The sequence below is a fragment of the Odontesthes bonariensis genome, chromosome 12 (assembly GCF_027942865.1).
Source record: "Odontesthes bonariensis isolate fOdoBon6 chromosome 12, fOdoBon6.hap1, whole genome shotgun sequence".
In the NCBI taxonomy this organism is placed as follows: Eukaryota; Metazoa; Chordata; class Actinopteri; order Atheriniformes; family Atherinopsidae; genus Odontesthes; species Odontesthes bonariensis.
In genome coordinates, this window is record NC_134517.1 from 1,525,514 (window position 1) to 1,544,090 (window position 18,577).

Sequence of the window (18,577 nt, forward strand, 5' to 3'; positions counted from 1 at the left end):
TCGTTAAAAACAGCTAAAACGTCGGGTGCTAAAATGTGCCAGAAGGCCTTATAAAACTCGACAGTCAGACCGTCGATGCCGGGAGCCCTCCGTCCCTGCATGCCCTGCAGAGCAGCCTGCAGCTCCAAAAGCTGTAAGGGCTGCTCCAGCTGTGCGCTGGTCTCCTCAGAGACCTGAGGCAGCTCACCACAGAACTCCTCAAACAGTGCATCATTCTCCTCATATGCACTCGCATAGAGGGATGCGTAAAAATCCACAGCTCGCTGTCTGATATCTGCAGTGTCAGTGAGTTCCTGCCCTGTGTCGGAGAGCAGAGAGTGGATTACCTTGGCCTGACCTCGCTTCTTCTCCAGGCCGAAGAAGTAGCTAGAGGGAGCATCCATCTCGGAGATGTTTAGGAACCGGGATCGGACCAGTGCACCCTGCACCTTTGTGTCCAGCAGGTTGGCCAGAGCCATCTTTTTAGATTTGAGGACTTCAATACATCCTCGATTTCCTGTGGAAGTGGCAACTGTCTCCAGTTCCACGATCGCAGTCTCCAGGTCCTGTATAGATCGACAGGCATCCCGTGTAACATTGAGAGTGTACTGCTGGCACAAGAGTTTTATCTCAGTCTTACCATGGTCCCACCACTGCCTGAGACACGTAAAATCACCTTTCCTAAGTCTAAAAATGGCCCAAAAATAACTTAAAGCTTCTTTAAAACCTTTATCAAACGTCAGCGCTGAATTAAAATGCCAGTACGCACTCCTGGGTAAAACATTCTTTAGAACAACATGACATAAAACCAAAGAGTGGTCAGTAAAACCGACTGGCATGATCGTACAGCCCTTAAAAACATTAAAATGATGTTTAAAACAATAAAAGCGATCAAGCCTGGCCGAGGAGATCCTATTGTCTGTCAGGTGGGACCATGTGTACTGCCTGCAGTCTGTGTGCGTCCTTCTCCACACATCCACCAGGCCGTGGGAGCAGACCAGCCGCCTCAGAGCGAGCTGGGAGGCTGGATGAGGCTCTGCATGGTTACGGTCTAAAACCGCGTCTCCAGTACAGTTAAAATCCCCCCCCAAGAATAAAAAGTCCTCCGAGCCACAGCAGTTCAGTCCGTCGTTGACCTGATTAAAAAAGCTCTCCCTCCCTGGACCATTGGTCGGAGCATATATATTTACAAAAAACAGTGTGTGGTGTTCAAACTTTGTTTTGATTAAAAGGCACCTCCCTGGTACAATGTGCTCGACCTCCAGAGACAACGGAGTGAATGTTCTGGAGAAGATGAAGCCTACTCCTGCACTCTGAGTGCTGTGATGGCTTAAAAACACTTCACCTTCCCACTCCCTGTTCCAGTCTGCCTCGTTGCTGGCATCGCTGTGGATTTCTTGTAAAAACATCACATCTATCTTTTTTCTCCGTGCTGTGTCAAAAACCAGAGCCCTTTTTCTGGCCTCCCTGGCTCCGTTGACGTTTAACGTCCCCATTTTTAAAATGTTCATGGTAAAGGAGGTGTTAAAACCAAAGACAGTAAAATGGAGAAGTAAAACCAGTTCTAAAACCCTCATCATTAAAGTCCGATTTGACTTCTCACTTTGATCATGTGTTTCCTGAGTCTGTAAATTTCCCGATCAGTGAGGCCTGAGGAAGCCTTGTGCTGAATAAGGCGTCTCGCTGAGACGTAAAACTTTAGCAGATCTGGAAAACGCTGCTCTAGCCGCAGGCCCTTCATGCCCTTAGTCTGGTGCAGGAAGGTCTGGAACACCTCAGCAGGATACAGGTCACCCTCCTGACTGCCGGTTGTCTGACTGAGAGACAGCTCGCTGCAGTCAGACACACCGCCCTTGCTGTCGCTGCTGCCTGCGTCGCTCACTCCAGCCTCCAGCCGGCCGGCCTTACAGCCCCCCACAACCTTCACCACATTTTTGCGCTTGCTGCGACGTTTTACAGAAACAAAGTTCTCCCCAGACTCACAGGTCTCCATGAGTCCAGCTTCAGCAGCTAAAGCACCTGGACACGCTGCAGGGAGGACACTCACCTCACCTGCAACCTCACCCATCTCACACACCTTACCCGTCTCACACACCTTACCTGTCTCACTTACCTTACCTGTCTCACTTATTGGACCCGTCTCACACGCCTTACCTGTCTCACTTATCTCACCTGTTGCACTTACCTTACCTGCCTCACTTACCTTACCTGTCTCACACACCGTACCTGTCTCACACACATTACCTGCCTCACTTGCCTTACCTGCCTCACATACCTTACCTGTCTCACACACCTTACCTGGTTCACTTATTGTACCTGTCTCACTTATCTCACCTGTTGCACTTACCTTACCTGTCTCACACACCTTACCCGTTTCACTTACCTTGCCTCTAACTTCACCCTCCTCCCTTTCCCCCTCGCGGCTCACCTCCCGCTGGCTCTGTGTCTGCCCCCCCCGGACGCCCAGCCGCGGCTCCATCAGAGCCGGGGGCAGGACCCTCCCGCCCCGCGGCACCAGGAGCGGGCCGCCCGGCCGCCGCGGCTCCATCAGAGCCGGAGGCGGGAGCATCAGCCCCCCGCCTCGCGGCACCAGGAGCGGGGCGGCCGGGCGCCGCGGCTCCACCAGAGCCGGAGGCGGGAGCATCAGCCCCCCGCCCCGCGACACCAGGAGCGGGCTGGTCGGCAGCCGCGGCTCCGCTGGAGCCCGCCGGAGCGGCGCGGCTGGGACAGGCTTTAATAAGGTGGCCCTCCATGCCACAGCCAAAGCACTTCATTGTGGAGGAGGTGGCGAACAAAGTATAATCGAACCCCTCCACACGCACAATAAATCTCAGATTTAACTCCCCTGATTTATCGTTCAGTATCATGTGTAGCTGTCTGCGGTGAGACACCACATGCGTTAGCAGTGGGGACTTACAGCCCGACAGCACCTTATTCTCAGTGGGGAAACCACCTTCCCGTGCCTGGAGAGTTCCTTAATTAGGAACTCGTCACTAATAAACGGGGGCACGTTTGACAGAACGATCTTCGAGGCCGGCTGCGTGAGCGGCATCACCGGCTCGAAGATCCCATTAACCGTGACTCCCGTCTCCACTAGCAGTTTAACCTGCTCCACCTTCGCCACAAACAAGACAACAGCTTTGTTCATGCGGGCAGCAGACTTAACAGAGCTGTGCCCGATCACCTGCCCCACGGCCAGCGCCACGTCCTCCACGCTGCACATGGAGCCGGCACCTACCCTGATGCCGTGCTGCCTGGACAGCGCGGAGAAGCCGCCCGCCGCCATTGCGGCTTCCCAGCAGTGCTGGGAAGCACGCCCAACAAACGCTACAAAAAGAAAAACTAAACTAAACTCACAAGACAAAATACTCAGAAAGACACAACTAATGAAACATTGAAACAAAGAAAACCAAGAATAGAGAATAAATATGACAAAAACATCTTTTTCTCTCTCTTTCGCTCCGCTCTTCCTCTCACACACCTCTCACTAGAAGAAGAAGAAGAAGAAGAAGAAGAAGAAGAAGAAGAAGAAGAAGAAGAAGAAGAAGAAGAAGAAGAAGAAGAAGAAGAAGAAGAAGAAGAAGAAGAAGAAGAAGAAGAAGAAGAAGAAGAAGAAGAAGAAGAAGAAGAAGAAGAAGAAGAAGAAGAAGAAGAAGAAGAAGAAGAAGAAGAAGAAGAAGAAGAAGAAGAAGAAGAAGAAGAAGAAGAAGAAGAAGAAGAAGAAGAAGAAGAAGAAGAAGAAGAAGAAGAAGAAGAAGAAAGGTTGCGTGGCGGAGGAGTTGGGAGGCAGAACAGAGGAAGAGGCCGAGGACATATGCGCGTTCCAGATGAGATCAGAGCCGCCCTTGTGGACCATGTTCTCAATCATGGGCTTACAATGGCAGAGGCTGGTCGAAGGGTGCAGCCAAATGTTGGCAGAACAACTGTGTCCTCAATCGTTCAGACTTTTCGTCGAGAGAACAGGTATGTAATCCAACAATAGGCACTGTTCTGTAATGCTTCATACAATGTAACAGTATTCCACATTACAATATAAGTAAGTATACTTCATACAGTGACATTTTATCTTACTCAATTTTGTGTTTTGCATTGCTATATTGTTTCCACATAGGACTGCAAGACAACTTCACAGGGGTGGCAGAGGGCCCCTTTTCACACCTGAACAGGAGGAGGCCATTTGCACCATGGTTATAGAGAACAATGCCATAAGACTTAGGGAGATACAGAGTGCCATTATAGAGGACAACAACATCTTTGCAAACATCCAAACAGTCAGCATCTCAACAATTGACAGGGTACTGAAAAGACACCAAATGCATATGAAACAGCTGTACACTGTTCCCTTTGAAAGAAATGAAGAAAGAGTGAAGGAGCTGTGCTACCATTATGTACAGGTAAAACATGTATGAGCCGTACTTCACAGTAAACAGTACAACATTGCATAGTGATATACAGTACAGTAAGTGTGACCTTTACACATTTGCTATGGCTGTAGAAAAGAAGATGCAATATGTGCTGTATACATTTGATGTAACCTTATCAAAATGAAAATGCATGTAACTCATAAAACTAATTTTGTGTATTCTGGATATAGCGTATAATGGAACTGGAAGCAAGCGAGCCACCGCACAGCTTCATCTACATGGATGAGGCTGGCTTCAACCTCACAAAACGCAGAAGGCGTGGGCGAAATATCATCGGGCCAGGCCAACGGGGCAGGAACATAACAATGGGTGCTGCCATCTCAGAAAATGGTGTGCTAACGCATATTCCCCTTATTGGTCCATATAACACAGAGCGTCTAGTCACCTTTTTAGACGCTCTTTACAGGGATCTCATCCCTGAACATGAGAGGTCAGATTGGAGATGACTTGCCAAAGCATGTGGTAATTTGTGACAATGTCAGCTTCCATCGCTCAAACATCGTCAGGCAATGGTTTGCAGCTCACAATATGATGCTGATGGAGTTCCTCCCACCCTACTCCCCATTCCTTAACCCCATTGAAGAGTTTTTCTCTGCGTGGCGTTGGAAAGTGTATGATCGCCAGCCACATACACAAATGACCCTTCTGGCTGCCATGGATGCGGCGTGTGAGGACATCACAGCAGATGCCTGCAGAGGCTGGATAAGACACTCAAGAAGATTCTTTCCACGCTGCATCGCAAGAGATAATATTCAATGTGACATGGATGAGAATATGTGGCCCAACAGACAGGAACGTCAACAGGTCTAGGAAGACTGTCTGCACTGTAATTCCTACAGCACTGTATGTACAGTTTTCCCTTACTAGATTGTAGGTTCACATTTCTACTTTTTCTTTGTGCTATGCAGTGCTGTCTTTTCTTTTTTGTACAAATTACAAACAGTAAAAGGGTAATTGTGAATCTTGTCTCTTGTAATCAATCTCACACATACACTAAGGTGTAAATTACAATAATTGTCATCAAAACTTAGCCATAGTTTACATCGGAACATCCCTCCAGAGTACACTGTTATATTGACAACATGACTAAGCAATTTGACTGTCGTATCCGTACACAAGGACTTGACATTCTGATGGCACTGACATGTTCATTGACACAGATATTTAGTTTTGAGAGATGAACTAAGGATTTTGAGCAGGAGAGTGGCTTTTGCAGGTCATCCATGGTGTTTTGCTATTTGTCCAAATAGTTTTGAGAAATGGCGTACTGTTTTGCAAATGGCGAGGATGATTCGAGAATTGTACCAAAGCGACTGAGAAAAACTAACTAATTCCCCTAAAGTCATGTTCTGCCTCTTTATCCTCTAATACTCATTCATTTCACTCACCTGCTTCTAATGAACATGATCAGATCTGAGAGTTATTTTCTGATAGATAGATGCCAGTTTCAATATTCAGTGTGCTGTCTTGCTTTCAGTGAATATTATTAATCATTCCCTTACCAATATTGCATTATATTACATTCGTTATTTACACAGCGACCCTTTCACAGTGTTTAAAACAGGCTTGAATCAGAACTAATCAGTTAACTCTATCATCCATGGGAGTCTGTTGTTTTGGTGTGCTCATGGTTCAAACTTCCACACATAACAATTGTTTGGACATTGTTGCACTGATAACGAACTCTTGGTGTGGTGATTAGGACCGGCAGAGATGGTTTTAGGCCCCTTTAGCTCCCCCACATCCCCATGTTTGCTGCGGTGAGGAGACGGAATCCTCCCTGGCTGCAGGGGGCGCTGTGAAACACGCATCACTGCATAAACACTTCCTTCCGCTGCTCGTTGGTCTCCACCACATGAGGCGGACCAACGTGCGTGCTGGGAGTACCGTGGAACAGCAGCACAGTGTTTGATTTCCATTTTTATGTCACATTCTGTTAATTAATCGAAATGACTGAAAGCGAAGCAGGAAGTGCTCCTGCCGCAGAACTGTTGGCGTTAAATCCGACGCAAGAGTCCGAGTTCAAGAAGAAGGTGAAGGAGGTGAAGAAGAACAAATCCGGCAAGGTGGGTCGACTATCACTTGAGGCCTTTGAGAAAAAGTCTTGACGTTATTAGGTCAGCAGCGCATCGTATTTAGGTCATTACGACATGAAACAGCTCATTAGTGAGTCTTTGCCTCGCTAATAATAAGTGGGCTATGGCAGCTTTCCCCAAACTGCTGCTGATACAGGTGATGTAGTTAGAAAAGAGTGATTTGAGCATTTTGCTCCATTAAATGGTTTTTAGTCGGCGGATCAACAGAAAGTTGAGGTGATTAGTGTGCCTTTGACTTGATGGGTGGGAGCTGTGCCACATGGAGGGAAACGGGAGAAGGTGTTGGATGTACTGGGTCTTTAATCATTTCCAGTGCAGGGCTGTGGAATAAAGGGGCAGCAGCAGTCCCAGCATGCATCTGTTTTCTTCATCCATAATGGTAATGCTAATCAGGGTTCTGGCACGGACCCAGTGTGGGTCTGGTGGTCACTACCTGTGCACCACACCAGGGTCCACTGGGCCGGCTTCAGCCTCTCACGTGCGTCTGCAGGGGGAAGTGAGAGGAGCTAGATCTGGGGAATCTGCTGAAAAGCTGCAATTATCAAATGTATACACAGCATATTGTTGCTCCATGCTTTAAAAGGTTCCTCCTGCTGTTTGTTTTCCCTCAGGGCTGTCGTCTGACTCCGGGAGTGATCTATGTCGGCCACCTGCCGCTGGGCCTGTTTGAGCCTCAGCTCAAAGTGTACTTTGAACAGTTTGGGAAGGTCCTGAGGCTCCGGCTCTGCAGGAGCAAGAAGGTAACAAATGATGTCATAAAAAGTGTGCTTGACTTGTGTGAAACGCACAGGAGGGAAGGATACAAACATCAGTCCTTCCCTTTGGACTCAGATCTCTGAGTTACAGCAGTGACAGACTGATGGCTTGGACTGAAAATGATCTCAGATGGAACGGTGGTCTGAGGTCAGATAACTGAGCCTACAGTATTCTGGTGCATTAAGCTTATTACCTGCTCCTCCTATTAGCAGCGTGATAAAACCCATGTGCCAACAAACACAATGTAAAGGCCCAGGACTGCCGCCAGGTTAAACTGATTCATGTGACGCTCATCCTGATTTCCACGCTTCCTGTCTTTTTGTTGCAGACTGGTGGCAGTAAAGGCTATGCCTTTGTAGAGTTTGAATGTGATGAGGTGGCCAAGATTGTTGCAGAGACCATGAACAATTACCTCATGGGAGAGAGGCTCATCAAAAGTAAGTACCGTTGGCCCTCAGACCTGATTATTACAGGAGTGAGTCCAGCTCAGGGACCGCACCCAGCAGGTCAGCACCATGAGAACCAAACACGGCTCCTCAACTAACTGCTTTAAAATCACTCCACATGTCCTTTTATGCCTGATTTTTATTTACTCATGTATTTATTTGTGTCTGTTTAGTTTAATGAGCCTGTTGCTGCTTCTTGCCAGGTCACGTGATGCCACCAGAGAAGATACACGAGAAGCTGTTTGTGGGCTCCCAGAAGATCTTTAAGAAGCCTTCCTACCCTGCAGTGGCACGCTACAACAAGAAGCGCTCAGCTGAGCAGATCGCTAAGATGACGGACAAGCTCCTGCGCAAAGAGTCGAAGCTCCGCAAGAAGCTCGCAGCTCAAGGCATCGACTATGAATTCCCAGGATTTGTGAGTGTTTGGATGGTTATTTTTAATGGGGGGAGGCAAACCCTGGAGATTGTCTGGGAACTTTGTTATGTGGAACGTTTTGGTGAGGATTTAATTACTGAACGTGTGGATAATGTGCGTACTCCTCCTAAATAAGCTCAGCTGTGCCGGCCCACCAGCCTGCTGCTGCTTTCTGTTGCCATGGCGCTGACGTTGGTGTCTCTTCTGTTTTTCCAGGCCTCCCAGGTGCCTCAGAAGAAGAAGAAGTCCTCTGATCCCATGAACGCTTCTTCCTGCAGTGATGTAAGACCTGCACGTGTTGTTGTCTTTGTTCTGGCTCAGACTGAAAATGAGCCCAGGCCTGTCTGTGGTCTCGGGTCAGATAACTGGGCCTACAGTACTGTGGTGCATTAAGCTTATTGCGTGTCTCTTTGTGGCAGCGTGATAAAACCCATGTTCCTACATCGACTCTGGGAGGAGTTGCACATGTGCTCGGGGAGGCGTCACAGCGTGTTCCACTAATGCTTTCCTATGTTTGAATCCAGGACACCACACCGGTCTGCACTCCGTCTTATCTGGAGAGGAGGAAGTCCACGGTGGGAGACGGAGATGACGAGATAGTCATTAAGATGCCAGCTGTGGAGAATGATGAGTCCTCTGCAGAGGAGGAGAGCAGCGATGAGGAAGGCGCTTCAGAGGCAGACGAACCCTGTGAGGAGGACACGGAGCAGCAGGGAATGTGAATGAGTGTTGTGTTGGGGACTTTGACTGTCAGAGCAGAGATGCAAACCTCAGGATCCTGTACAGACTTTAATTTGTATTCAGAGTAGATGGACAACTTTGAATTGTGTCCAGAAAATAAAATGTCTCTGTGTGGCAAAATCACACGCAATTTGGAGATGGACTCACTGAGACCATTGGCTGTCCCGGTACCTCATGGTGAGTCTGACTGATGGGCAGCAGCTGTGCTGTCATGTGTCTGACAGAGGAAGCGCTCAAGCCTCCTTCACATCCACCTTTTCAAGCTGGGACTGATGTGCATCCTGTGGCCTGAAGCTGCAGACTGAACGGGGTGTAGAAGTGGATGGGCAGCTGATGTGCATCTGAGCCGCTGCAGCAGGTGGTAACGGAGGTGAAATGTGCTCACACACGTGGAGCCGGCTCTCTGATTGGGTGACGCCGGCTCCATGTGTGTGTTTCTGCTGTGTTAATATTAAATATGATTGTGAGCATGTGTCCTTGAACAGTTGTATTGCAAATCATTTCAGAAAAGGACCTGATTCTAATGAATGAGGCTCATGCATGAGTTTCTGTGCACACGCGTGTCATGCTGGTGCTCACTCCCTGATATCTGACCACCTGCATGTACCGCTGCTGCCCTACCTTTGGCTCAGCCTAATGTCACTGTTCAAGGGTTTATCCTCTGCTGGTCCAGAACTAGAGCTACGCCCGGTCCTCCTGGCACCGCTACACCACCTCTGCATACCCGAACATCATAAAGCAATTTTAAATGTTGTTGATTTCCCTTTTTAATTTGTTCTGCTTACATCTGTAGACTGTGTAATAGATGATGAGCAGGGGAGATGTAGGTGTTATGTCATAAAGTATTTAGACTGTTCTTTTGAAATGTATTTTACTTATAATTAGTTGAAATGAGTTATCTAACGCATGGTGCACATGAATAAGAGGTCTTTGGGATGCAGAACACTGTCCTGGCTGCCATTTTAATGGAAACATGAACAAGTATGTGCAGAACATCTTAATGCCAGTGTTAAAAACAGGAAATGAAGTCATTATAAAGATGAGTATGAAATAAATCTAATACAAAGTCATGATATGTTGTCCTCTTTAAATGGAATAACCAGGTTTCTGCCTAATGTACCAAAACCTGCTGGCTGATCAAGTAGCTCCCAGGCAGAACAAAACCTCTTATATCAAGCTCAAACCCATCCCCTGTCTTTTTAACCGCCCATATGTTAGGCTGGAGTAGAGAAGAAAGCTCTTTAATCTTGTTGCTTCCCTCCATGGTTCCAGTTCATTTCTCCATTCACTGAAATGGGACGAACAGCATCTTCCAGAGGGCCCTTTCCTTCTGTAAAATGGTTGGAATCACTTCTTTGGTGACACCAGCTGCTCTGCATCACCAGTGTGCATCAGTTGGGTGGCTCACTGGTCTGAATCCTGCTAACTAGCAGCTCATCTCTTGGGTTAGGGTTAGTGGTCCCCTCACCTTAACCCAGGAGATGAGATGAGGGTGAGGGTTAGTGCCCTCACCCTAACCCAGGAGATGAGATGAGGGTGAGGGTTAGTGCCCTCACCCTAACCCAGGAGATGAGATGAGGGTGAGGGTTAGTGGTCCCCTCACCCTAACCCAGGAGATGAGATGAGGGTGAGGGTTAGTGCTCCCCTCACCCTCATCTCCTGGTTAACATCAGGGTTCAGCTCATTACTGAAGTCTAGCCAACACAATGTTTCACACGGTTTGAATAAAGAAGCGACTCTTCCATATCTAATCATTTATAGAAGAGGAGCTAGGCTTGTGTATAACCTTCCATGTCAGAGGAGCCTGCTAATGAAACCTGGACAAAGCACCTTTAACTCGCCAGTTTAAACCAACCGCGCGCGCACACACCTTAATTGCCCAGTAGATGCCGCCAGAGACCCGCGCACACACGAGCGGAACACACCAGGGTGTTTTTTCTCTTTTTTTCCCAGCATTGCCATGCGACAGTTTTCCAAGTGCCAACATCATCTCTGGGCCGACTGCGCATGCGCGCGACGATCCCATTCTTGTCCTGCAGGCAGCATTCCGGGTGGAGAATGAGAGGAGAGCCAGGACAGACCTGAGGCCGTGGAGCGGACATTTACAGCCAGAAACAGCCAGCGACGTGTCCCAGCTGTGGAAGCAGGACACGGTGAGCGGAACACGGTGAGTGGAGCTACACCTTCTGCTCCCACTGCCCTCTTTGTGCTGCGTGGACGTGGACTAACGCCTCAGAGAGGCAGGGCTGCGCTAAGGGCTAGCTTTAGCTTTTATAGCTTTTATTGTCATCACGGCTCTGCCGGGGAGCCGCTCCACGCACACAAAGACCGAGGCTGTCCGAGGGCGGCCGAGGCTGTCGGGAAGCTTTGCCTTCATGGAGGCTGTCAGTCGGGCTCTGAGCTGGCTGGAGCTCAGCAGGCTGCACAAAAGCAGAGGACTGTGCGTGTGCGCGTGATTTTACCTTCATGCAGAGCCCCGGTAAATAAGGGTGGGTGGCCTGTCAGTGTCAGTGGGGCACGCTGAGCCATTGTTAGAAATAGAAAGGAAAGTTGAAATGGCTTGCTGGGATGAAATTATTTCAGCTGAAGAAGTCTTTAGTATTATTTCTGTCTTTATTCAGTCTGCTGTCTTTATTCAGTCTGCTGTCCTTATTCAGTCTGCTGTCTTTATTCAGTCTGCTGTCTTTATTCAGTCTGCTGTCCTTATTCAGTCTGCTGTCTTTATTCAGTCTGCTGTCTTTATTCAGTCTGCTGTCCTTATTCAGTCTGCTGTCTTTATTCAGTCTGCTGTCTTTATTCAGTCTGCTGTCCTTATTCAGTCTGCTGTCCTTATTCAGTCTGCTGTCTTTATTCAGTCTGCTGTCCTTATTCAGTCTGCTGTCTTTATTCAGTCTGCTGTCTTTATTCAGTCTGCTGTCCTTATTCAGTCTGCTGTCCTTATTCAGTCTGCTGTCTTTATTCAGTCTGCTGTCCTTATTCAGTCTGCTGTCCTTATTCAGTCTGCTGTCTTTATTCAGTCTGCTGTCTTTATTCAGTCTGCTGTCTTTATTCAGTCTGCTGTCTTTATTCAGTCTGCTGTCCTTATTCAGTCTGCTGTCCTTATTCAGTCTGCTGTCTTTATTCAGTCTGCTGTCTTTATTCAGTCTGCTGTCCTTATTCAGTCTGCTGTCTTTATTCAGTCTGCTGTCTTTATTCAGTCTGCTGTCCTTATTCAGTCTGCTGTCTTTATTCAGTCTGCTGTCCTTATTCAGTCTGCTGTCTTTATTCAGTCTGCTGTCTTTATTCAGTCTGCTGTCTTTATTCAGTCTGCTGTCCTTATTCAGTCTGCTGTCCTTATTCAGTCTGCTGTCCTTATTCAGTCTGCTGTCCTTATTCAGTCTGCTGTCTTTATTCAGTCTGCTGTTGTCCTCTGATCTGTTTCAGCGTCTTCACCTGGAATCTAAGGAGACATGGTTCTGCCATTGTTTGTTTGCCCAACAGGGATGAAGCAGCTCCCACAGCAGGGCTGCATGAAGGTCAAAGTCCACTGAATGTGGCTCATATCAAGCTTTGATTGTCTTTCCCAGAACAAAGGCCTCCACCTGACAGGGATATTTTGGACATTCCTCTGCTTGATAACCTTGTCACTCAGAGTCTCAGAGAGGCTGTTTGAGGGGCTAAAAAACTCTTGCTTTGGTTAAAGTACGCTCATGTGTGATGGATCTGCCTCTGTCCACAGTTTACTGTTAATAAATCAAGTGGTTTGATAATTCTGATTCAAATGATGAACCTTGTACCGGACTGACTTTGTTCTGTTGTCTGTTTTGCTCCTCCAGGGCATCTGGGGACAGATTCAGGAACACAACATGGAGCTGTAAGCCTGCCCTCTCCAATCATCTCCATTTGCTGCCTTGCCCACTGCTCGCCAAAACCACCTCTCCTTCCCCTGCTGTGGTGGTGGTTTGGCTCAGACTTCTCCAAGAGAAGAAGAGGGGGAACAAAGTGGGAGGGAGTAGTAAACTTCCCCCAGCTGCCGTCCAGAGACACACATGCTGCATTGCTGCCATATCCCCAGCCCGGCTTCATCTATCCCTGGGGCACGGCCACTAACTTGCTAGCAAGCTGGAAATTGGCAGAAAACAAAAGCCTGAGGGATAACAATAGAAGCACTTAGTGCACACTGGCCTGCTCCTTCTTTCCTCTCCCCTTGGGTCAGCTAACCACAGCCTCACCAAGTTGAACTCTTCTGGTTGCTGTGAGCAGTGGAGGATTGCTGCAGGGCAGGCGGTCCCAGATCCAGCCAGACGAGCTCAGGATGATGGAGCCCAGCATGGAGAACTGCCTGGTGCAAGTCCTGCAGAAGGATATGGGCCGGCGGCTGCAGGTCGGCCAGGAGATCATCGATTACATTCTGGACAAAGAGAAGTCCCATGACCTGGAGCAGGACCAGACGGCGCTGGACAAGATGGTTGATGGCATTGCCAGCTCTTGGGTCAACTCGAGTAATTTCAAGGTAAGCCCAGAGGTGGTGTGAAAATCAGGATGACTGTGTGGAGTTTTTGCTTTGGAAGAACACAAATATGCTTCTTCGTGCATCTCTGTCTGCGATCAACCATCTTCCACCCACTGCCGCTCTGCTCAGTTCTTTGCTCTGCCACAGCTGGAGCATTTCTGCGTGGTGTTGACTTCATCTGCAGCTGGTGATATTCGGCCCTCACGGGGGGCACTGATAGATGGAAGTTGTGGCCCAGCGAAGTTGAGTGGCCTCTTCCTTCAGCCCCATGGCAGGAGTGGTTGATGGTTCCACAGAGGACAGAGAGGAAATAGCTGCTGGTTATAGTGGTGCTGAGCAGAGCTGGAGATGATGGATACCTGTCGTCTGCATGTGACCTGATTATACCTGAGGATAAAAGGCAGATTTTAGAGGCTGTTTTTTTTATTTGCTTTATATTCCTGTTTGAGACAAAGCACCGTATGATTTACATCAAATCTGTTTTTACATGTCAAAGCAGGGTTGAACAGATACTGCGTACACAGATAATGGAAATATACTGAGATTGGAATCAGTCAGGTCATCAGGTATGCTGTATTCCTACTGTATATTTGAGTTTTGTCTGGCCATAGGCTTCATTTTCCAGTTTTTATTTAGTCTTCATGGTCCAAGTATAAATTTCCCTTCCTTATCTGCTGTTTGCTGTGCTGGAAAGCAAAATATCATGGGGCAGACACAGTCTCCTGATAGTGCTGTTCCCCTGCTCCCCATTTCTGCTCCTCTGTGATTGATTGGGCTTCTTTTTGGAGTTTGATCTGGGCCACACTTTCCTCACATCAGCAGTTCCTTCAGCACTCAAACACTGGGAGCTTTGTCTGATAGAAGTGTATGAACGCATTGTTGACCTAATCTCTGATTTCATGATGAGATATGAAGCTTTTGCTCTATGTAGGCTGAAAAATGTGAGATTTGTGCCTGAACAAAGCCGAGCTTGCCTGCGCTGCCCTACATACTGCTGCTCAGTGAGGAGGCTTGGAGCTGTGTCAGTGGTGCCGTGCTCAGCTGTGCACAGATAGTTGTTTTGTGTGCTTCAGACTGAGGCGTAGCTCTGCTACATGGTTAGTAATGTGAGTTTAAAACGTGCTGAAGCTTAACAAAGAGCAGTCGGTGGCTGTGGACAGAAGAAAATAAACTTTTTTTTAATCGTTTAGCCTCCAAAAGACAGAATATCCCGTCATCTTTCTTGGGTTAGGGTTCTCCCAAAGCTTGCCATGGCTGATGTGAATGTGGTGATGATGCATCTTGATTTAAAGGTCAAATTGGACAGGTTGGGTGGATGTAAAGGACATCCCTGCTCCGTCAGGGGCTCTGCTCTGCTGTTAGCCCAGTGCAGGCAGGATCCTCTGCGCAGGCCTCACTGGTCACCAGGCAACTAATGTGGAAACTATTCAGTTAGAGTGAGGCAGAGAGAGGTGATGGATTCATTCACCATAAATGGAGGTTTGGGGAGCATGCCTTTTACACAAACTGCAGCAGTGCTGGAAAGAAAGAGCAAAACACTCTTAACCTTCAGCTGTACTTTCTTTGTGAGCCTCCACAGCAGAGCTCAGAGTTTTATCCTGCTGGATTCCAGCTTCAGAACGGCTCTGCGTCCCAGACATGAAGGGATTCAGCCTCATGAGCGGTGACAGAACTGCTCATTTAGGGCCAGTGGTCCAGCAGCAGCACGGTGGCGAGGCATGGCGTCCTCACAGCAGGAAGGTTCCCGGTTCTGACCTCAGCTGTTCTCTCTGTGTGCATGCTCTGGCTGTCAGAGACACTCAGAACTCTAAAGTGACCCCGGGCCTGAGTGTGAGCGCTGGTTGTTCATCTGTGTGTCCCTGTGATGGACCATCAACCTGTCCAGCGTGTACTGTCCAGGCTCCGCCCCCTGTGACAGGCTCCGCCCCCCTGCAACACTGAATTGGATGAAGTGGACAGCAACGCTGCACCGGTATTGATTTGGTTGGTGAAGCTGAGGAAAAGGCCCAGCTGACACCACTGAGAGAGAAAACACTGTCTGAGGAACAACTGTTGTGGTTTGCTTTTATTTCACGGAGCTTCAGGCTGTTTGCTCCTTTATTCGTGTTCTTTTTTAATATTTACTGCAATACAAAAATAGATATGACATTAACTGGCAGATGAGGACCGTTCCAGTGACATGAAAATATGAGAAGACACAGACATGCGGTCAAACAAACGTGTGGCTTCTCTGCAGAATAACGGGCTGTGTCCCACTTCTGCCTTCTGTAAGTTGGACAAGTCGTCTTTGCAAATGAAAGGGAACTCTTCCTGAAAAGGTGTTTTCTGTTTTATTCCAGAGGATGATGCTAAACGATCATGATCTAATTCAGCTTTTAATGGCACTGAGGCCGTGGTGTGTTCCTGGTGTAAGAACTGCTGAGTCACTCTCTGCTGGCGTGCACGTACTGCCTGCAGTCGTCTGTAAACACACAGATGTAAGGGGAAGGTAAACGCACAGTTTCATCAGCCCACGGGTGGTACAGAGTGAAGACGTGACCCAGCTGAGCCCCTCCTGTCCGTGAGGGGCTGCCAGCACAGCGAGGCTGCGGCGGAAGGTGTGTTGTTGCTGCTGCGAGGTCAGGGTGGCAACCAAAGAACGGTTCTACCTCGCACCACGCTGGTGGCTGCCCGAGTTGTGGAGGTGGAGGTCTTAATGAGGTGACATCATTTAAAATTCTCACTGTTTTATTCATGAAGGTGGATCTTAATAAAATACAAGAGATTACGCACTGACCCTTTATCACCTTTTTCACACACTCACCTGTGTGACATTGTCTCAGCTGTATTCATTTATTCAACCTTTTTCACTCCAAAGTGCATGTGACCTACTCAACATGGCTGTAAACAACTGATTAAAATCAGCTTTTATGCACTAAATGTCCTCCAATAACTTCACAATGTGCAGCGTGTAGCGCTCCTCCTGTTCCTCATTCCAAAGAGATGCTTCCTGTAGTTCCCCCAACGCGCTGTGATCAGTGGCCGACAGGTATTACCGTCACACCACGTGCTGCGTCCGCAACTGGAGGAGAAAAAGCATTTCAGACCAAAGAAAAGGGAAAATACTGCGCTGTGTTAGCTTAGCATCTCAGCAGAGAACAGCCAGTTCTATCAGACCACGCTGAATCTGTGAAATCGGAGACAAGCAGACAATAAGAAAGGAAATAAGATGAATAAGAGTCTTTATTAGGATTTCAGCTGCATTAAAAAACAGTTTATGAAAGCAGACACAGTAGGAGAGAAGCTAACAGATGTTAGCACAGCTGGATGTGAGCTAGAAAGCTAATAGCTGCTGTTCTGTAGTCCTGTGTCAGGAGGAGGAATGTTTGGAGATAAACGTGTGTTTTGGCCTTATCACCCAGCCCTGACTGTAGCTAAAAGCTGCTTCATGATGTAACTTTTGTGTGTTCAGGTCATTTTATTTACTGTATTTCTGATTTTTACTTTGAAAAGAAAATGTTTCTTTAAAAAAATATTTTGATATGGCTCTTCAGTGCTTCCATCTTTTCTGAAACATTACTCAGTGAATGGTTCATGTGAAGACAGCCGGAGTTATTAAGCTCAAGTGTTTGTGATCGATTCATCGATGGAATAATGGAATCAGCCTGGAGGAACACGGGTACAGCCTGGAGGAACACGGGTACAGCCTGGAGGAACACGGGTACGGCCTGGAGGAACACGGGTACGGCCTGGAGGAACACGGGTACGGCCTGGAGGAACACGGGTACGGCCTGGAGGAACACGGGTACGGCCTGGAGGAACACGAGTACGGCCTGGAGGAACACGAGTACGGCCTGGAGGAACACGGGTACGGCCTGGAGGAACACGAGTACAGCCTGGAGGAACACGGGTACGGCCTGGAGGAACACGGGTACGGCCTGGAGGAACACGGGTACAGCCTGGAGGAACACGGGTACGGCCTGGAGGAACACGGGTACGGCCTGGAGGAACACGGACACGGGTACGGCCTGGAGGAACACGGGTACGGCCTGGAGGAACACGAGTACAGCCTGGAGGAACACGGGTACGGCCTGGAGGAACACGAGTACAGCCTGGAGGAACACGGGTACAGCCTGGAGGAACACGGGTACGGCCTGGAGGAACACGGGTACAGCCTGGAGGAACACGGGTACGGCCTGGAGGAACACGGGTACGGCCTGGAGGAACACGGGTACGGCCTGGAGGAACACGGACACGGGTACGGCCTGGAGGAACACGGGTACAGCCTGGAGGAACACGGGTACAGCCTGATACTCTGCTGTGTTTCTACCGCTGGTCCCACATTTCGACGTGTTGTTCCCTAAGAGCAAAACTAACAAATGTGGCTGGAGGGAAGTGGCTCGGCAGCGTCTGGATCCATCATCTTCCCTGCAGGGCAGCTGTATTTCATGTGTGCAGCTTCAAAGGGCTTCCATGCATCCTCACCTTTAAAGGGGTGGAGCTGCAGGAGGGTTTGGGGGACTGCACCTAATCACCTGTTGTGGCTTTGATGATGTTAGCCGGTCAGTTCTCCCCTCACACACACAAAGCCAAAGCTTCATCTGCCATCGCGGTTGCTTCTGGGCTTTAATTTCCCCCCCCCCCCCCCCATGACTTACCTAAAGGAAGTACACGAGCCAAAAAGCTTTGGTTTCTGTGTGAGGACATGTGAGTCTGCCTCAGGACTGAGGGGACAGCTTCTGACACTGGCACTGACGCTAACATGGTCCTACATAACACCTCATAATGAACCATAAGGAGAGGAAAAGGCCACCATACGATGAACTGACATCAGGAGATCGGGGTTCCTCAGTGACGGAGCAGAGGGTGGAGTAAAGCAGACAGGAAATGAAAGAGGTGCTTGTGTTTGGAGCCAGAGAGAAAGTGAAAGAGTAAAGCAGATTTATGGTCGTCCGGGAAAGGCCACAGAAAGCCCTCTCCGTCGCTTGCGTGTGTCGGCCAACATTCCTATCTATCCGCCGAGGCGACGGAGACTCGCGGAGACCGCAAGGGTTGTGATTGGTCAGCTAACAACATCATTTCCGGAATCACTTTCCGGTTTAGCTCCTTCCTCTCACAACAACAACACCGCCATTTTTGAAAGAGTTTAGTGTGTGTCGGTCAACAACTCCAACAGTCTTTCTCTCTCGGTTGCCATCGTTCACTGCGAGGAGTGGAACGGAGCCGGAAGGTGAACAATCAAACAACCA

General features: G+C 48.6%; 2 protein-coding genes, 1 long non-coding RNA gene and 2 other non-coding genes across 8 annotated transcripts in view; all 5 read left to right on the plus strand.

Moving 5' to 3' along the window:
• Window positions 1-3,679: 3,679 nt before the first annotated feature.
• Window positions 3,680-5,359, plus strand: LOC142396070 (uncharacterized). Its single transcript, XR_012772497.1, has 3 exons — window positions 3,680-3,942; window positions 4,091-4,373; window positions 4,574-5,359. It is a non-coding gene; the product is annotated as an uncharacterized LOC142396070 (long non-coding RNA).
• Window positions 5,360-6,252: 893 nt separating this feature from the next.
• On the plus strand, window positions 6,253-9,927 carry nifk (nucleolar protein interacting with the FHA domain of MKI67). The gene is made up of 6 exons (XM_075478610.1): window positions 6,253-6,469; window positions 7,111-7,239; window positions 7,584-7,692; window positions 7,905-8,116; window positions 8,333-8,398; window positions 8,641-9,927. The coding sequence occupies exons 1-6, from the start codon at window positions 6,353-6,355 to the stop codon at window positions 8,836-8,838; spliced, it is 831 nt and encodes a 276-aa protein (XP_075334725.1). The 5' UTR covers window positions 6,253-6,352; the 3' UTR covers window positions 8,839-9,927.
• Window positions 7,364-7,494, plus strand: LOC142397037 (small nucleolar RNA ACA64). The gene has a single exon (XR_012772606.1). It is a non-coding gene; the product is annotated as a small nucleolar RNA ACA64 (small nucleolar RNA).
• On the plus strand, window positions 8,434-8,562 carry LOC142397036 (small nucleolar RNA ACA64). The gene has a single exon (XR_012772605.1). It is a non-coding gene; the product is annotated as a small nucleolar RNA ACA64 (small nucleolar RNA).
• Window positions 9,928-10,880: 953 nt separating the features above from the next.
• clasp1a (cytoplasmic linker associated protein 1a) overlaps window positions 10,881-18,577 on the plus strand; it is a 96,653-nt gene continuing 88,956 nt past the window's right edge. For all 4 annotated transcript variants that reach the window (XM_075478919.1, XM_075478923.1, XM_075478921.1 and 1 more), the window contains exons 1-2: window positions 10,881-11,024; window positions 12,673-13,349. In XM_075478919.1, the coding sequence (XP_075335034.1) occupies window positions 13,152-13,349 (198 nt within the window). In that variant the 5' untranslated portion in view covers window positions 10,881-11,024; window positions 12,673-13,151. The remainder of the gene's footprint in view (window positions 11,025-12,672; window positions 13,350-18,577) is intronic.

What these genes read in the sequence shown, in the direction of transcription:
- nifk (XM_075478610.1), top strand. Translation starts at nt 6,353, where the DNA reads ATGACTGAAAGCGAAGCAGGAAGTGCTCCTGCCGCAGAACTGTTGGCG. An exon ending in GGCTCTGCAGGAGCAAGAAG is followed by an intron (nt 7,240 to 7,583) that starts GTAACAAATGAT and finishes TTTTTGTTGCAG; the next exon opens with ACTGGTGGCAGTAAAGGCTA. An exon ending in ACTATGAATTCCCAGGATTT is followed by an intron (nt 8,117 to 8,332) that starts GTGAGTGTTTGG and finishes CTGTTTTTCCAG; the next exon opens with GCCTCCCAGGTGCCTCAGAA.